The following is a 16,831-nucleotide window of genomic DNA, read 5'->3' on the forward strand; positions in this document are numbered from 1 at the left end:
AAGACTGTCTCAAAAAATAAATAAGCTTTATCACAAGTAACTGCATGAAGTTAACATTTTACACTGTCCTAGAATCCAAACAATTTAAACATTTACTTAAACTCGAAGTAAAGCAATCTTTTTGGATACTATCTCATTACCAATGTTCTCTGAACATTTGGGGTTTGGATTGAGAAATCTCACCCTTTTGAAAATGAAGTGGTGAAACTGAAATTAATAGGTTGAAAATAACCCACTATAAAATACTCACCTAGCACTCTCTGGGAGGTCGAGGCAGGCGGACTGCTTGAGATCACAAGTTCAAGACCAGCCTGAGCAAGAGCAAGACTCTGTCTCTAAAAAATCGCCAGGCATTGTGGCGGATGCCTATAATCCCAGCTATTTAGGTGGCTGAGGAAAGATAATCACTTAAGCCCAAGAGTTTGAAGTTGCTGCGAGCTATGATGCCACAGCACTTTACCACGGGTGACAAAGTGAGACTGTATCTCAAAAAAAAAAAAAAAAAATCATGTATCAGTCAAATGGCCTATCCACTTGTTTGACATTCTTGAATATGGGTTATCATAACTACCATATTAACATGAAATCATCAACAAGCAGGCTTAAACTAGACTTCATTTAAATCATTCATGCCAAGGTTCTTTAAGATAATTAAAAGAGAAAAATACATGAACCAACAACAGATTTAAAAGGTACACAATAACTAACTGCATGCCTCATTTTATTCAGCTTCACTTTACCACACACTTCACAGATAATGTGTTGTTGGTCTTTTTTTTTTTTTTTTAAACAAACTGAAGGCTGTGACGACCCTGCATCAAGCAAGTCTATCACCACCATTTTCCCAAAAGCATGTGCTCATTTCATGTCTCTGTGTCACATTTTGGTAATTACCTCAATATTTCAAACTTTGTCATCATTATATATATTTGTAACGTGATCTGTGATCAATGATCTTTGATGTTACTATGGTAATGCTTTGCAGTGCATGTAAGAAGGCAAACTTAACTGATGAGTGTGTCTTCCACTGGCCATTCCCCTATTTCTCTCACTCTCCCTGGGTCTCCCTATTCCCTGAGAGACAACGATATGGAAACTAGGCCAGTTAATAACCCTACAATGGTCTGGAAATATTCAAGTAAAAGCAGGATCACATATCTTTTCCTTTAAAACAAAAGATGTGCTTAGCTAAGAAGGCATTTCTAAGGCTGAGATAAAAAAGTCTTTCAAAAGCTAGGCCTCTTGCACCAAACAGCCAAGTTGTGAATGCAAAAGAAAAGTTCTTGCAGGAAAATTAAAATTGCAACTCCAGGGAACACATGAATTCATAAGAAAGCAAAACAACCTTATTGTTCATATGGAGAAAATTTTGGTGGTCTGCATAGAAGATCAAACCAGCCACAACATTCCCTTAAGCCAAAGCCTAACTAACCCAGAGTAAGGCCCTGACTCTCTTCAATTCTATGAAGGCTGAAAGAGGTGAGGAAGCTGCAGAAGAAAAGCTGGAAGCTAGCAGAGGTTGGTTAATGAGATTTAAGAAGCCCTCTTCATAACAGAAAAAAATACAAGGTGAAGCAGCAGGTGCTAACAGAGATGCTGCAGCTAGTTATTCAGATGATCTAGCTAAGATAATCGATGAAGGTGTTAAACTAAGCAACAGATTTTCAATGCAGAAAAAAATAACCTTTATTGGAAGAAGATGCCATCTAGGACATTCCTAACCAGAGGAGAAGTCAATAACTGGCTTCGTAGGACAGGCTGACTCTCTTGTTAGGGCTAACATAGCTGACTGACTTTAAGGCGAAGCTCACTGATCGTTCTAAAAATCCTAGGATCGTTAGAGTTATGCTAAATCTGCTCTGCTTGTGCTCTGGAAATGGAACAACAAAGACGACAGCACTCCTGTTTACAGCATGGTTTTCTCTGTATGTTAAGCCCACTGTTGAGACCTACTGGTAGAAAAAGATCCCTTTCAAAGTATTACTGCTTATGGACAATATACTTGACCACCCAAGAACTCTGATAAAGAAATATAAGGAGATTAATGTTACTTTGACCTTCAAGTTTTATGACTTTAATACATTTCATAAGGGCATAGCTGGTATAGACAGTGATTCCTCTAATGGGTATGGGCAAAATAAACTGAAAACCTTCTGGAAAGATGCCAGCCCCATATATCGAGGGCGGTAGGTTTAAACCCGGCCCCAGCCAAATTGCAACAAAAAAATAGCTGGGTGTTGTGGCGGGTGCCTGTAGTCCCAGCTACTCAGGAGGCTGAGGCAAGGGAATCACCTAAGCCCAGGAGTTGGAGGTTGCTGTGAGCTGTGTGACGCCACGGCACTCTACCAAGGGTGATAAAGTGAGACTCTGTCTCTACAAAAAACAAACGAAAAAACAACAACAAAAGTACCAACAGTAACAGGAACTTGATTCCAACCCTTAAAAAAGATTTTGAGGGGTTCAAGATGTCAGTGGAGTCAAGAATTGCAGATGTGCTGGAAAGAACAAGGGAATTAGAAGTAGAGCCTGAAGATGTGACTGAATTCCTGCCATCTCAAGATAAAACTTGGACAGATGCTTATGAGTAAAGAAAGTGGTTTCTTGAGATGGAATCTACTCCTGGTGAAAATGCCATTAACATTATTCACATGACAATAAAGGATTTAGAATTTGCCAAAAACTTAGTTGATATAGCAACCGCAGGGTTTGAGAAGACTGACCACAGTTTTGAAAGAAGTTCTACTGTGAATAAAATGCTATCAAACTTAGCCGGGCATTGTGGCGGGCGCCTGTAGTCCCAGCTACTTGGGAGGCTGAGGCAAGAGAATCGCTTAAGCCCAGGAGTTGGAGGTTGCTGTGAGCTGTGTGAGGCCACGACACTCTACCAAGGGCCATAAAGTGAGACCCTGTCTCTACAAAAAAAAAAAAAAAAAAAAAAAAATGCTATCAAACAGCATCACATGCTACCTTCTCATGAAAGAAAGAGTCAGTCGGTGCAGTAAATTTTTTTTTTTTTAAGACTGAATCTCATTATGCCGCCCTTGGTAAAGTGCTGTGACATCACAGCTCACAGCAACCTCAAACTCTTGGGCTTAAGTGATTCTCTCACTTCAGCCTCCCAAGTAGCTGGGACTATAGGTGCTTGCCACAACGCCAGGCTATTTTTTTTGTTGCAATTGTCATTGTTGTTTAGCTAGCCAGGGCCAGGTTCGAACCCACCAGCCTCTGTGTATACGGCTGATGCTGTAAGCACTGCACGACGGGTGCAGTAAACTTTTTTTGAGACAGATTCTTACTTGGTCACCCTAGATATAGTAACATGGCATCACAGCTCACAGCAACCTCAAATTCTTGGGCTTAAGCAATTCTCTTGCCTCAGTCTCCCATGAAGCTAGGACTACAGGCGTCCGCCACAATGCCTGGCTATTTTTGTTGTTGTTGTCATTGTTGTTTAGCAGGCCTGGGCTGGGCTCGAATCCACCAGCCCCGGTATATGTGGCCAGCGCCCAAACCACTGAGCTACGGACATCAATTGTCAAGCCTCAAACTCTTGAGCTCAGGAATTTCCGCCCACCTCGGGCCTCCCAGGGTGCTAGGATTACAGGCATGAGCCACTGCGGTCGGCCTCAATGCAGTAAACTTAATTTTGTCTTATTTTAAAACCACCACCACTCTCATCAGTCAGTGACCATCAACTTGATCAAGCAAGACTGTCCACTGGCTGAAGGCTTAGATAATCGTTAGCACTTTTTAGCAACAAACATATTTAAACTAAGGTACAGTATGTGCACTTTTTCTTAAAGACAATGCTATCATGCATTTAAGAGCACTATAGTGTACATGTAACTTCTACATGCATGGACTTTATTTAGTGGTCTGAAATAAACCTACAAAATATCTGAGGAATGCCTATGCTTATATGTCATTTTTAGTTAACTAATATTGTAGGGACAAACACTCATTTTTATATATTTTATATTAAATCAAACATTTAAAAGCACAAAATGATTACAACTATAAAGTCTTTGTATAAAAAAAAAGTTAGTAAATGGGCGGCGCCTGTGGCTCAGTGGGTAGGGCACCAGCCCCAAATACTGAGAGTGGTGGGTTCAAACCCAGCTGCAGCCAAACTGCAACAAAACAAAACAGGCGGGCATTGTGGCGAGCACCTATAGTCCCAGCTACTCATGAGGCTGAGGCAAGAATCGCCTAAGCCCAGGAGTTGGAGGTTGCTGTGATGCCACAGTGCTCTACCGAGGGTGACAAAGTGAGACTCTTGTCTCTAAAAGAAAAGAAAAAAAAAAAAGGAAGAAAAAATTAAAATGCTAAGAGATTTTTATTTCAGTGGTACAGCTATAAAATATGGTTATCTGTCTCATTCCTACCAACAAAAACTATTTAGTGGGTCATGTCTGTAATCCTCACATTTTGGGAGGTCAAAGTTTGACCCACATAGTGAAACATCCTCTTTACCCAAAAATAAAAAATTAGCAGGCACAATGGCTCATGCCTTATGAGGCAGGAGGATCCCTTGAGCTGAGAACTATTCTCATTTCTATTTTTTAACCCACACAGAGATCTCTCTTACTTAAAACTGGTTAACATTTCATTTTGTATCCTAAAATTTCAAATCGATTAAGTTTCTACAAGATTATAGCAATCATTTAAAACCACTACTGTATAATTAATACCTTCCTGAACAGATCAATACACGTACATTATCATTACTTATTTGAACTATGCCCTTCCAAAAAGTTTTCAACTGTGGGATTATGGTTTTCATTTTTTTTTTTTTTGAGACAGAGTCTCACTATGTCACACTCAGTAGAGTACTGTGGAGTCATAGCTCACAGCAACCTCAAACTCTTGGGCTTAAGGGATTCTCTTGCCTCAGCCTCCCATGTAGCTGGGACTACCGGTGCCCACCACAACACCTGGCTATATATTTTTGTTGTAGTTGTCATTGTTGGCCCAGGCCGGGTTTTGAACCTACCAGCCCCAGTGTATATGGCCAACGCACTAGAGCTAAGCTACTGTGGGATTATGGAATAAAATAGTTTTTTGTTTTGTTTTGCAGGGGCAGAGAGGGTCTCACTGTATTGCCCAGGATAGCTAGAACACAGCAACAGCATCACAGCTCACTTCAATCTCAAACTTCTGGGCTTATATTACCCTGTTTCCCCGAAATAAGACCTAGCATATGCTCCCAAAGATGCGCTAGGTCTTATTTTCAGGGGATGTCTTATCTTTCCTGTAAGTAGGTCTTATTTTCAGAGGATGTCTTATTTTCAGGGAAACGGGGTATTATCTATCCTCCTGCCTTAGCCTCCTAAGTAGCTGGACTATAGGAATAAGCCACTACTCCCTGCAAACTTCTCCGTATTTTGTAAAGACAGCTCTTGATATATTGCTCAGGCTGGTCTCCAACTCTTGGCCTCAAGCAATCCTCCTGCCACAGCCTTTCAAAGTGATGGGATTACAGACAGGTGTTAGCTTACGTGACTGGCCCATTTTATAATTTCATGTATGCTACAAAACTGGATTATGCCAACTTGTTATGCAAAAATAAAAGAATGCACCCATTCTCAGCTACTTCAGACATAAAATGTTATCTCAGTGATTTAATTCTCATTTTTCATTTCTGAGTTCAAACTTTTTATTCCACGTTTACTATCAGTAATTTTTCCTCTTACATACTGTTCACCGTTTTTGTGTTTTTAAGTATCTACTCACTGAACACTACATGTTTTTATGTATTCATATACATAAAATGTAGTTTTGAAAGAAACTACTTTTAATGTTATTTTAAATAACTTCTAACCATTTTCTCGTATTTTTAATGTAGTCAGAACATTCTATGCCCAGTTTTTCTGACTAATATGAGGTTACAAACGTCATATTTGGTTATACTGTTTGCTATTTTTGCTTTATAATTTTTCTCCTACAACTGTTACAAAGAAAAGCTATCATCTTGCCATTTTCTAATAGTTTTTCTTTTCAAAATTTATACTTGAATCCTAGATTACATGACCACTACTTAAGCTTCTTTTTATATCTGTACCTTAAATCTGAATACAGTTAAAAACATTTTGACATTAAGTTACTTTTTTTTTTAAAGACAGAGTCTCACTTTATCACCCTCCATAGAGTGCAATGGTGTCACAGCTCACAGCAACCTCCAACTCCTAGGCTTAAGCGTTTCTCTTGCCTCAGCCTCCCAAGTAGCCGGGATTTCAGGTACCCGCCACAATGCCCAGCTATTTTTTGTTGTAGTTTGGCTGGGTTCAAACCGCCATTCTTGGTATATGGGGCCAGAGCCCTACCCACTGAGCCACAGGAGACGCCCAACATTAAGTTGCTTTTAAAAAATGTTTTAATAATGACCTTTATGTATTTTGGAATCCTGCATCAAAGAACCAATGAACTGAGACCTGTAGCTTTAGACAAACTTTTCCAATTAAAAAAAAATATATAGGGGCAGGGCACCTATAATCCTAGCACACTGGGAGGCTGGGATAGGTGGATTACCTGAACTCAGGAGTTCAAGACCAGCCTGCCCAAGAGCAAGACCCCGCTTCTTAAAAAAAAAAAAAAAAAAAAAAAAGCCAGGCACTATGGTGTGTGCCTATAGTCCCAGCTACTTAAGATGTTGAGGCAAGAGGATCGCTTGAGCCCAAGAGTTTGAGGTTGCTGTGAGCTATGACACCACAGCACTCTACCAGAGCAAGAAGGTGAGATTCTGTCTCAAAAAAAAAAAATCAAAAAGCAAAAAAACAAGTCATCAATTTTTTAAATATATGGCAACACCTAACCAGACTCTCACTCCCTTCACTACTGACAACAAATGTTTCCTGAAGAAGTACTTTCTCAAAGATGAGACTGAGGTAATGACTCTTATCCTTCAAGTGTTCAGGACTTGAGTACTCCAACTAAACCAGATCATGCCATTCAAAAGCAAGGCCATCTGAGAGCAGAAAGTGGCTTTGCTGGATAGCAGAGCACTCTTGGCACTACTCCAGGGAAAATGACCAAGTGCAATTTTTAAAATAATTCCACTGATCTCCACCAATATTCTTCTCAGTTTCAAAAATAGGAACAGGAGTACCAACTCTGGCACTAAAATATACCAAGAACTGAGTTGCTTCAAATACTGGTTCAATTTCTGAGGTTAACATTCATTTCTATTGTTAACCACTTAAAAGTGGTCATGGTGTAACTACCTTACAGGTATTTACTAAACATGGTTTCTTTCAAAAGAAGAAAGTATTCCTACACAGTATATGTCAAACAAAAAAGAACCTCAAGGCTTACACTGAGACAAAAGCGTACAGGTTCATCAGAGGTCAATTATCTGAGCTTAAGTACAGAAATCTATTTTTTATATCATAAATTTTGCTCTTGGTGGGAAAAGTCTTATGTAGAAACAACCACCAATCTCTTCAAGTAAGGAAGAAGTCAATGCTGACCTATTTGTCTTTTCTGTGGGATCAAACTCAAAACCAGACACAAAATACCTCTTTACAATCTTAGTATTAATATTACTAATAACACTATTTGTCAAAGGAGGCTCCATTAAGTCATTTTTACCATAAAAAAACTTGCTAATTATTAATTCTTGTACTCACTGTAATTTTAATTCAAGTAAGTTTCATAATCTTATGGGACCACCACCATAAACACAGTTCACTGTTGACCAAAATGTCATCATGCAGCACATAACTGTACTTGTCTTTCAATTACACGGAACAGCATAATATTTTATGAAACATTCCAATCTTCTTAAATTAAAATCTGCATGGTTTTATATTTTAAAACCTCCACAGGTTGGGTGGCACCTGTGGCTCAGTGGGTAGGGCGCCGGCCCCATATACCACCGAGGGTGGCAGGTTCAAACCCAGCCCCAGCCAAACTGCAGCAAAAAGATAGCAGGGTGCCTGTAGTCCCAGCTACTTGGAAGGATGAGGCTAGAGAATTGCCTAAGCCCAAGAGTTGGAGGTTGCTATGAGCTGTGTGATGCCACAGCCCCCTACAGAGGGTGACAAAGTGAGACTATCTCTACAAAAAAGCAAAAACAAACAAACAAAAAAAAACACCACCTCCATAGCTGGCTTGGCGCCCATAACTCAGTGAGTAGGGAACCAGCCACATACACCAACACTGGCAGGTTCGAGCCTGGCCCAGGCCTGCTAAAAACAACAATGACAACTGCAATCAAAAAATAGCCAGGCAGGGTGGTGCCTGTGGCTCAAGTAATAGGGTGCCAGCCCCATATACTGGAGGTGATGGGTTCAAACCTGGACCTGGACAAAAAAAAAAAAAAAAAAAATAGCCGGGCATGTGGCAGGCACCTGTAGTCCCAGCTACTTGGTAGGCTGAGGCAAGAGAATCGCATAAGCCCAAGAGTTTGAGGTTGCTGTCAGCTGTGATGCCACAGCACTCTACTGAGGGCGATAGCTTGAGACTGTCTCAAAAACAAACAAACAAACAAACAAACAACAAAAAAAAACAAAACAAAAAAACCTCCACAGCTGACCACCTCCCTACACTAACCACCTGAAACTGACCTAATTTTTGTAGCCCGGATATGCACCACATGTACTTATCAATACAGTAAGCCTAGTTTCTTATATTGACCACCTCCATTTGTTGACCAGTCTGTTAGAGTCCGTTGGAGGGTCAACTTACGGAGCTTCCACTGTAATATAACCATCACCGTAATGTCCTAGGGAATAGCATTTTTTTTTTTTAATTTGGCTTTAAGGCTTAGGACTTAATGAAAGAAAGTGTTAACAACAAGGGATAAGTCTTAAATCTGAAATTTGTTGGCTTCCCATCTATTTATGTCATACAATCAGTTTTACCTCTGACCAAAAGGAACAACCATTTTCTTTAAAATTGAATCTTTTTTTTTTTTTTGGTTGTAGTTGTCATTGTTGTTTGGCAGGCCCAGGCTGGGTTCAAACTCGCCAGCTCTGATGTATATGGCTGGCGCACTAGCCTCTGAGCTACACGCGCCAAGCCTAAAGTTGAATCTTTATCAACTAACCTACATATATGCATGATTAAACATTCTCAATTATTCCTACATGGGGAAAAATGTTAAGCCACTTAACAACTGAGAAATGTTGCTACATATGCAGTTATTTTAAAAATTCTCACAACAATCCATCGTGAACAAGATTCAACAACCTCTCTGGGTCTGTTTCCTTACTCATCTACCAATGGTAACTTAACTCAGATGGTTTTTAAGGCCTCTTCCATCATCACTAAAATTCCACTCCATCCTAAAGCACTTAAGCCTCTTTTATTAAGTTAAAGCCACCAAAAGAATACTGGATAGGGATTCCTGATCATTTACAGATAATGGTGTTACTTAATCGCCACTGTTTGTAATCACCATTGTAAACAATCATGAATGTTTACATTTGTAAACATTTCCTACCTAGATTTAACTATAAAGTCAATCTGCTAGCTAATCTGAAACTGTGTTATTAATTAGAGCAAAACCAAACTAACAAATCCTTATTCACTAAGATAATGCAATTCAGACAAAGCTAAATATGAGGGCTTAACAAACACTGGCTGGCTGAATGCATTCCCAAAACAAATATACATGGTGATAGAGTCTGCATCAGGGACACTCAGTCTATAACCTTTGTGAACTCTTAACTCTGCATGCCTTTAGCCAGGTAAACAAATTCTGTTTGTTAACCAAGAGCAGTACAGAACAAACGTTTACAACATTTTTTCAGTCCCAACACCAGAAGGGTAATATTCTCATCTCATAGTAACTAAATAGCTAAGGCTGAAATGAGGACCAGCAGTGCAAGAGCAACTCAGGAGCTGATCATGTATAGTTTAGAAAATACCCAGATTCAGATTCATACTCATTACCTGTCACTGCCTTGTACATCCATTCCAAACCACAATCCACAACAAAATATATAAAAAGACAGAAACACTGTATTGTGAAGAAATTAAACAGTTAATCGAAGATGGTTCTTCACTGTTCTTTCACACCCCATCTCCCAGTCATTTATTAGCAGCTAAGGACCTCTCTCTTCTTTAGCCTATTCTAGTTTTACCTTAGTAACAGAAAGAAAAGTCATTTGGATCAACAAAAAACAAAATCTTCCCTTTATAGTTCTAGTCCAATTAAGATCTTGCTTGTGTATGAGAATGCAGATTGAGGACTTTTCCAGACAAGAGTAGTATTATTTGTACACCCTGGGGAGAATGCTGTGGCTTCATCGCTCACAGCAACCTCATACTCAGGGGTTTGAGTGATCCTCTTGCTTCAGCCTCCCAAGTAAATGGGACTACAGAGGCACCGCCATAACCCCAAGCTAATTTTTCTATTTTTAGTGGAGACGGGGGGTCTCATTCTCGCTCATGTTGGTCTCAAACTCCTGAGCTCAAGGGATCCACCTTCCTTGGCCTTCCAAAGTGACAATGGTAGTATTATAATAAAAAATAAGTAATTTATTTTCAAGTAGAAGGGAAATGGGTCAAAGTAGAAAGCGTAAATAGTTATTTGCCTGTCACACATAACTTTCCCTATCTTTCCTCAGCACCCTCAAAAAAGACCCTACCACCTCAACCCAAACTCACTGGTCTCTTGGTTGTCCTGATTTGTTTCCTCTAAACGAAACAAAGGATACCTCAGAGGTAACTCTGATAAATTTTACTTACAATGAGATATAAAACAGGGGAACTCCAGACTTGTAATACAAACGTCCCATCTACTCCTCCAGAATCCACCATTCTCTCTACAACACCTTAGCCTTACTGCCATTTTTTGTAGACAAATTGTGGCCCCAATGAAGAGAACAGGGATTCCTGGGACACCTGTATATCTGAATACAACTACTCGCCTTTTCCATATTTCCGTATTAAATCAACACAAAACTGACATTACTGCTTTTTGCCCAGGAAATCATGAAACAAACACACAGATGTGTGCCTGACTCTGGAAGCTATGAGGAGGAAAAAGAAAGGCTTTTTATAAGCTGTGATGAACATGTCAACTTTAGTAGAGTATTTTAGAACTCAGTCTCCGGATCATGATTTATGCTACCTGAGAATACATGGAAAATGATCTGGGGTTTTCATCTCACCAATCTTATCTAAGGAGCAAACACACTTAATAATTAGCCACATTCAAAATAGAAGAATTACTGTTTCCAGGACATAAGTAGGACAACAGTATGTGACATGAATAGAAAAGCTTTCAAGCAATGGGAAAAACAAGTGCTTCATTTTACAAAATTGCTACTTCCACAATTTAGTTTGGCCCTTCACCTACATTGCTCATTGTTAACACTACCTCTGAAAAGAGAACTGGATTTGTAAAGCAATACTGGAACACTAGTCTCAGAATCCACAAGCCTAGGGAATCTCAATTTTAGCCCCTACAGTCCAGTCACTTTGCCTTTTTGAGGCTTTGGTTTACAGCTATAACCAAAATCAAAAACTATCTCATGAACATGTTAAGAGAATTATATATATGAAAGTATGGTGAGAATAACGCTCTGTAACCGGTTTGTTCTCAATATTCAAATTACTTCTATTGAAATAGGCCAAACAGCCTTTTAATTTAAATACACATACATAGTGAGACAAATGTATTACCCAATTTATATAAAATATAATCTTGGTCAATACACTTTTTAGTTGTCTAATTAGTAGGAAGCTGTTTGCTTTTTCCATGTTCATGTAACATGTATTGAAACTAAGTGAAGCTTTAATGACTGCATTTTATTTATAGTGCTTGCAGGGCAATGGAAAACAGCATACCTAGAGTAGGGCAATGGAAAACAGCATACCTAGAGTAAAGAACTCCTTTGGGGGTGGGGGGGAAATCTGGCTATCAAACAACATTCTCCACACATTTGGTAAGACCTGAAAGCACAAAGCCAAAAATCATACCTAAGTTAAACCAAAGGTTAAGTCATATAATAAAAGACTGTTTATTGTAGCTAATGCAAAAGCAAGTTGATACTATTTACTTTTTTCAATCTATAAATGGAAACATACCAGGCCAGTTGTACAGATGTAACAAATGCTACCAGGATAGAACTGTGCCTAAAACAAAACTACATACCAAATTTTTAAACAATCAATTATGATCCACAAAATGACAAAGTATACTGCACACATAACAACTCTGGCTTTGATATAAACTTTAAGCATGTAACATAAAAACCATGTTCACCTTTGTCTATAAATGTACACTTGGTTTCTCTCCATTTTGAAAACCTACTACTATTAGTGCAATACCATTAATAATGTCCTCAGGATATTTTAATCACAATTATCTCTTATGGTATATATCCATCTTTACTACATAACTTTATTTTGGATCAGGCACCTTCAGGTGGGTAGAGGGAAGGTTTTTGTATCATTCCTTCTTGTAATTAAAAGTTAACCCTTAATATTTCAAAAATTTCTATTTAGAAGGCAATCACACCAAAGACCATATGTAGCTTCCACCCAGACATGCCACTGGCCATGCAAATATTAACAATGGAAAGAGAACTTTTGTTTTACTATAGAAAAACTTGTACAAAAGATATCAAAAGTCATGCGTCCCAGATACCTAAAAAACTGTCTTCAAATTAATGTAGTTTGGAAGTTTAACACAGTTCCAAAATACAAGTTAAAAACATTATGAAGTCTGTATGATGATATCCACCAAAAGGGATACATTCCATAGAAACTTTTATGAAACATCTAGCTCCTAATATTATTCCTATCTTTTTGGTTCTTGAACTAACATCTGTGCATGCTGAGTGAGCAATGGAAATCTGGTAAGTTGATTTACCTCACTATACCTTAGTTTTAAAGACAGGAATGGATTAACAAGCTGTGGTATATGTATACCATGGAATACTATTCAGCCATTAAAAGATGGAGACTGGGTGGCACCTGTGGCTCAGTGAGTAGGGCGCCAGCCCCATATACTGAGGGTGGCAGGTTCAAACCCGGCCCCAGCCAAACTGTGTTGTGGCGGGCGCCTATAGTCCCAGTCTCTGGGGAGGCTGAGACAAGAGAATCACCTAAGCCCAGGAGCTGGAGGTTGCTCTGAGCTGTGACAACACGGCACTGTACAGAGGGTAACAAAACCAGACTCTGTCTCTAAAGAAAAAAGATGGAGACTTACATCCTTTGTATTAACCTGGATGGAAGTGGAACACATTATTCTTAGTAAAGCATCACAAGAATGGAGAAGCATGAATCCTATGTACTCAATTTTGATACGAGGACAATTAATGATCTAGTACACCGTGGGGGTAGGGGAAGGGGAGAGTAAACAGAAGGAAGAAGTGAGGGGGGTGGGAGAAGGAAGAACAGAGAGAGGGAAGGAGGTAGGGGGTGGGGTTTCAATGTGACACATCTTTGAGGGGCAAGACACAATTATAAGAGGAACTCTAACAAATGCAATCAGTGTAACCTGGTTTCTTGTACCCTCAATGAATCCCCAACAATAAACAAAATTAAAAAAAAGAAAAGAAAGATGTAGAAAACAACGAACACTTGATCCATTAAGCTGCAACTACCACATCTTAATACCCAGTAGTATCTTCTACAGTCTCTAACGTAAACTCTCCACTTTCATACTTCATTTCCACTCATTTCCATACTGTGCTTGTTCCCCCACCTAGGTTCAAGGACCTTGAGAATAAGCACACTTATTCTTCACTACTTTTCTTTTTTTTTTTTGGCCGGGGCTGGGTTTGAACCTGCCACCTCTGGCATATGGGACTGACGCCCTACTCCCTGAGCCATAGGCGCCACCCTCTTCACTACTTTTCATTCCCCTCATAAAGAGTATGAAATCTCGGATACTACGTGTTCAAAGTTTCAACTCAAAGTACTAATTTAAAATAGAACTGATTGTATAATCCCGCAAAAGTAATCTCAAAACAAGTTTTAACTCTTAGTTTTATGAACAGAAAAGCAAGAACCAAGTAAAGTGGTTGATCCAAAGTCTGTCACAATTACCTCACATCAAGCAGAAAGAGGACTAGTGTCCAGATCTAACACACAGTTGAGTGGTGTTTCGATTACTTCGTTACTGCCTTGTCAATGTTTCCTTCACAAACGACTAGTCAACTAGCCAACTATTGACTCAAAGTCTTTTATATAAAGTACTGAACCTTGGGCGGCACCTGTGGCTCAGTCGGTGGGGCGCCGGCCCCATATACCAAGGGTGGAGGGTTCGGACCCAGCCCCGGCCAAACTGCAACAACAAAAAAAAGTACTGAACCTTAAAATCAGAAATGTCATCATCTACAGTACCTAGAAATTAAGACCTGCCAATATACATTAGGTAATTTTTAAAAGCCTATTCCAAACCTCTAAAATAAAACCAACCTCTTTTGATGTGAGAGAATTAAGGAGTCAAATAAGAGGAGATTCAATATATTGCTACCATCAGAATTCAGCTGCAACAGATGATATACCACCTCATCAACTTGTAATGGAGTTAAGTTGAGATATCTAAATTTGACTTACTTAAATTCCAATTGTTCACAGTACGGTTTCTGAAAAAGCCTGTCTTGAGAACATATACACCAAATACATGAGTCTAATTTTCACATCAAATTACAAACAAATCAGAATAGCGCTCCAATAATTATTTTCACTAACATGTAATGTTAATGATATTCCACAATTCTGTACTAAAATTACATTCTGTAAAGTTGATTTTAGGGTGGCGCCTGTGGCTCAACAGAGTAGGGCGCCAGCCCCATATGCCGGAGGTGGTGGGTTCAAACCTAGCCCTGGCAAATAAATAAATAAATAAAAGTTAATTTTAAAACCGAGTTACAGGATTTTAAAAATACAAGTCAAAGCTAATAGCTAAAAAGACTTTGTTTTCCAAAACAAACCAGAATTAGGTACAAAGTTTGGAGTTATGTAGACTATAACATTCCATTTCAACATCTGTGAAATAAACACTAAGCACAATGTCTGAACTACACTAAGAGCTCAGTCGCCAGTTATTACTACTGTTACTTGCAGCCACAAAATACAAAGTACTTAAAAAAAAAAAAAAAGCAAGGACACAAAATGTGCTGCTCTTCCAGTTTATGTTGCTCATCTTAAAAATAAATGGCAACATGCCAAGTATGTTAAATGTAGAAAAAGGTTCCACGCGACCCAATTTGAGTCATCGGACAAATCACAGATTAAACTAACATTTGATTTCCAATCCAAAAGCTCCTCATATAGTATGACTCACCATATTCTCTATCTTTCAACAATAAAAAATAAGTTATACTCGCCCCTTATAAACACCACCATTACCTTCGTAAAAATTAGGTTAGAGATTAACTTTAAAATTCTTAAAGACACCCCGTAAATAGGCCTCTGGAGAAGGTCGCTTGGTGAGTTTAATACAAACCACCCAGGATGGTACTAAAGCTGTGTGACCTTTAGATAGATTCTGGTATCTGGCATACAAGACTGCCTTTGAGGGACCCTCTGGGCAGCGTTGGACAGAAAAATAAGGACTGAGCACAGAAGAAAAGCCTCTTAGCCCACCGTAAAGAGGCCCGGGCCCCATCCCCAAGCCACAGAACCCAAGCCCCTTCACCTGGATCCCAATACTGTCCCCGACCAGGATCCACAGGGCCTCTGCTGCCCCTGCCACCCCGCCCGGCATCAGGGCCGGGAGACTCAAAAGCCCCGGAGTCGGGGTAACGGCGCCATTTTAGGCGGCGGTGGCGGCGACAACCAATCCCTGCGCGAGAGGCAGGGGGCGCCGGGTTTCTCAGAAGACGCCGCCGGCCGGGTCGGGCGCCGGTCTGAGAGGCTTGGGGGGCCCGGGCCGGCGGTCTCCGCCATGTTGCACTCTCCCCACAGCCGCCTCCTTCTTGGCGGGCTTGGCCCCGCGGCGACTCCCGCAGCCAGACTGCAGCTCACCTTCTCGCAGAGGCTCTTGACCTGGGACTCGGACAGCTGCTTGCACTCATTCAGCTGCTCGATCCACTGGTCCAGCTCCTTGGTGAACACCTTCTCGTCCATGATGCCACCCACCCGAACCGGCTGCCGCTCCTCGCTCCTCCCGCGCCGCCGCCCGCACACGGGCCACACGCACACACCGTCTTCGGCTCCCGAAAGACTTCTCTGGCCACTGACGGTTGCTCTGCGCTGACCCGCTGGCTCTCTCCCACAGTGCTCGGCCGCCGGCCGCTGCGCCTCCTCCGTTTGCCCTAGCTCCGGAACGCGGCTCTCTGTAATGGCGGCCGCCCGGCGTGGTGACGTCACGCCCGGCGTCAGGAGGCGGGGATCGGAGGGGAGAAGGGGCGGGACGTCAGACGCGCAGCAGCAGGGCAGGTCCGGGTCGGCTGCGCTACCGGAGCGGGACGCAAACTACGGTCTAAGACGCAGACGCAGCGTACCGGGCTGGCAAGTGAGGCGCCTTCATTTTTAGGGCGTGGTCTCCCAAAAGGGAGGGGAGCGCGGGTGAGGGGGTAAGAACGGAGTCCGAGCAAGCGCAGTGCTCGAAATCGCGAACGAGGCTAATCCCCGAGCAGCGCCACGCCCTCGAGGCGCGGCGCAGGCGCGGCCTGGTGGGTGCGGAGTCTCCTGGCAGTCTGGGATTTGTTCCCTCGGGAACGAACTGCTGGTGGTACGCCTCAGCTCTTCACCTGGAGACTGGCATCCGGATTTCGGAGACCAGAGTTGCGACACCATGGCTCCTCCGTGGTGCAACAGCGATGGAATTGTGTGGGGTTCCCGCGGCTTTAGGGGCAGGAATGGGCATCGAGTGGCGGGCGTCCTCGTTGAAGTAACCACTCCCACTTCTGGGAGCTGCCGGCAC

At 41.2% G+C, this 16,831-nt stretch overlaps 1 protein-coding gene across 1 annotated transcript in view; it reads right to left on the reverse strand.

The window, feature by feature from the left end:
- Nucleotides 1–16,434, reverse strand: part of PPP2CA (protein phosphatase 2 catalytic subunit alpha) — a 29,986-nt gene extending 13,552 nt beyond the window's left edge. The window contains exon 1 of the mRNA XM_053566142.1: nt 15,931–16,434. Coding sequence (XP_053422117.1) covers nt 15,931–16,032 — 102 coding nt within the window. The 5' untranslated portion in view covers nt 16,033–16,434. The remainder of the gene's footprint in view (nt 1–15,930) is intronic.
- Nucleotides 16,435–16,831: the final 397 nt, after the last annotated feature.

The sequence above is a fragment of the Nycticebus coucang genome, chromosome 17 (assembly GCF_027406575.1).
Source record: "Nycticebus coucang isolate mNycCou1 chromosome 17, mNycCou1.pri, whole genome shotgun sequence".
Classification (NCBI taxonomy): Eukaryota; Metazoa; Chordata; class Mammalia; order Primates; family Lorisidae; genus Nycticebus; species Nycticebus coucang.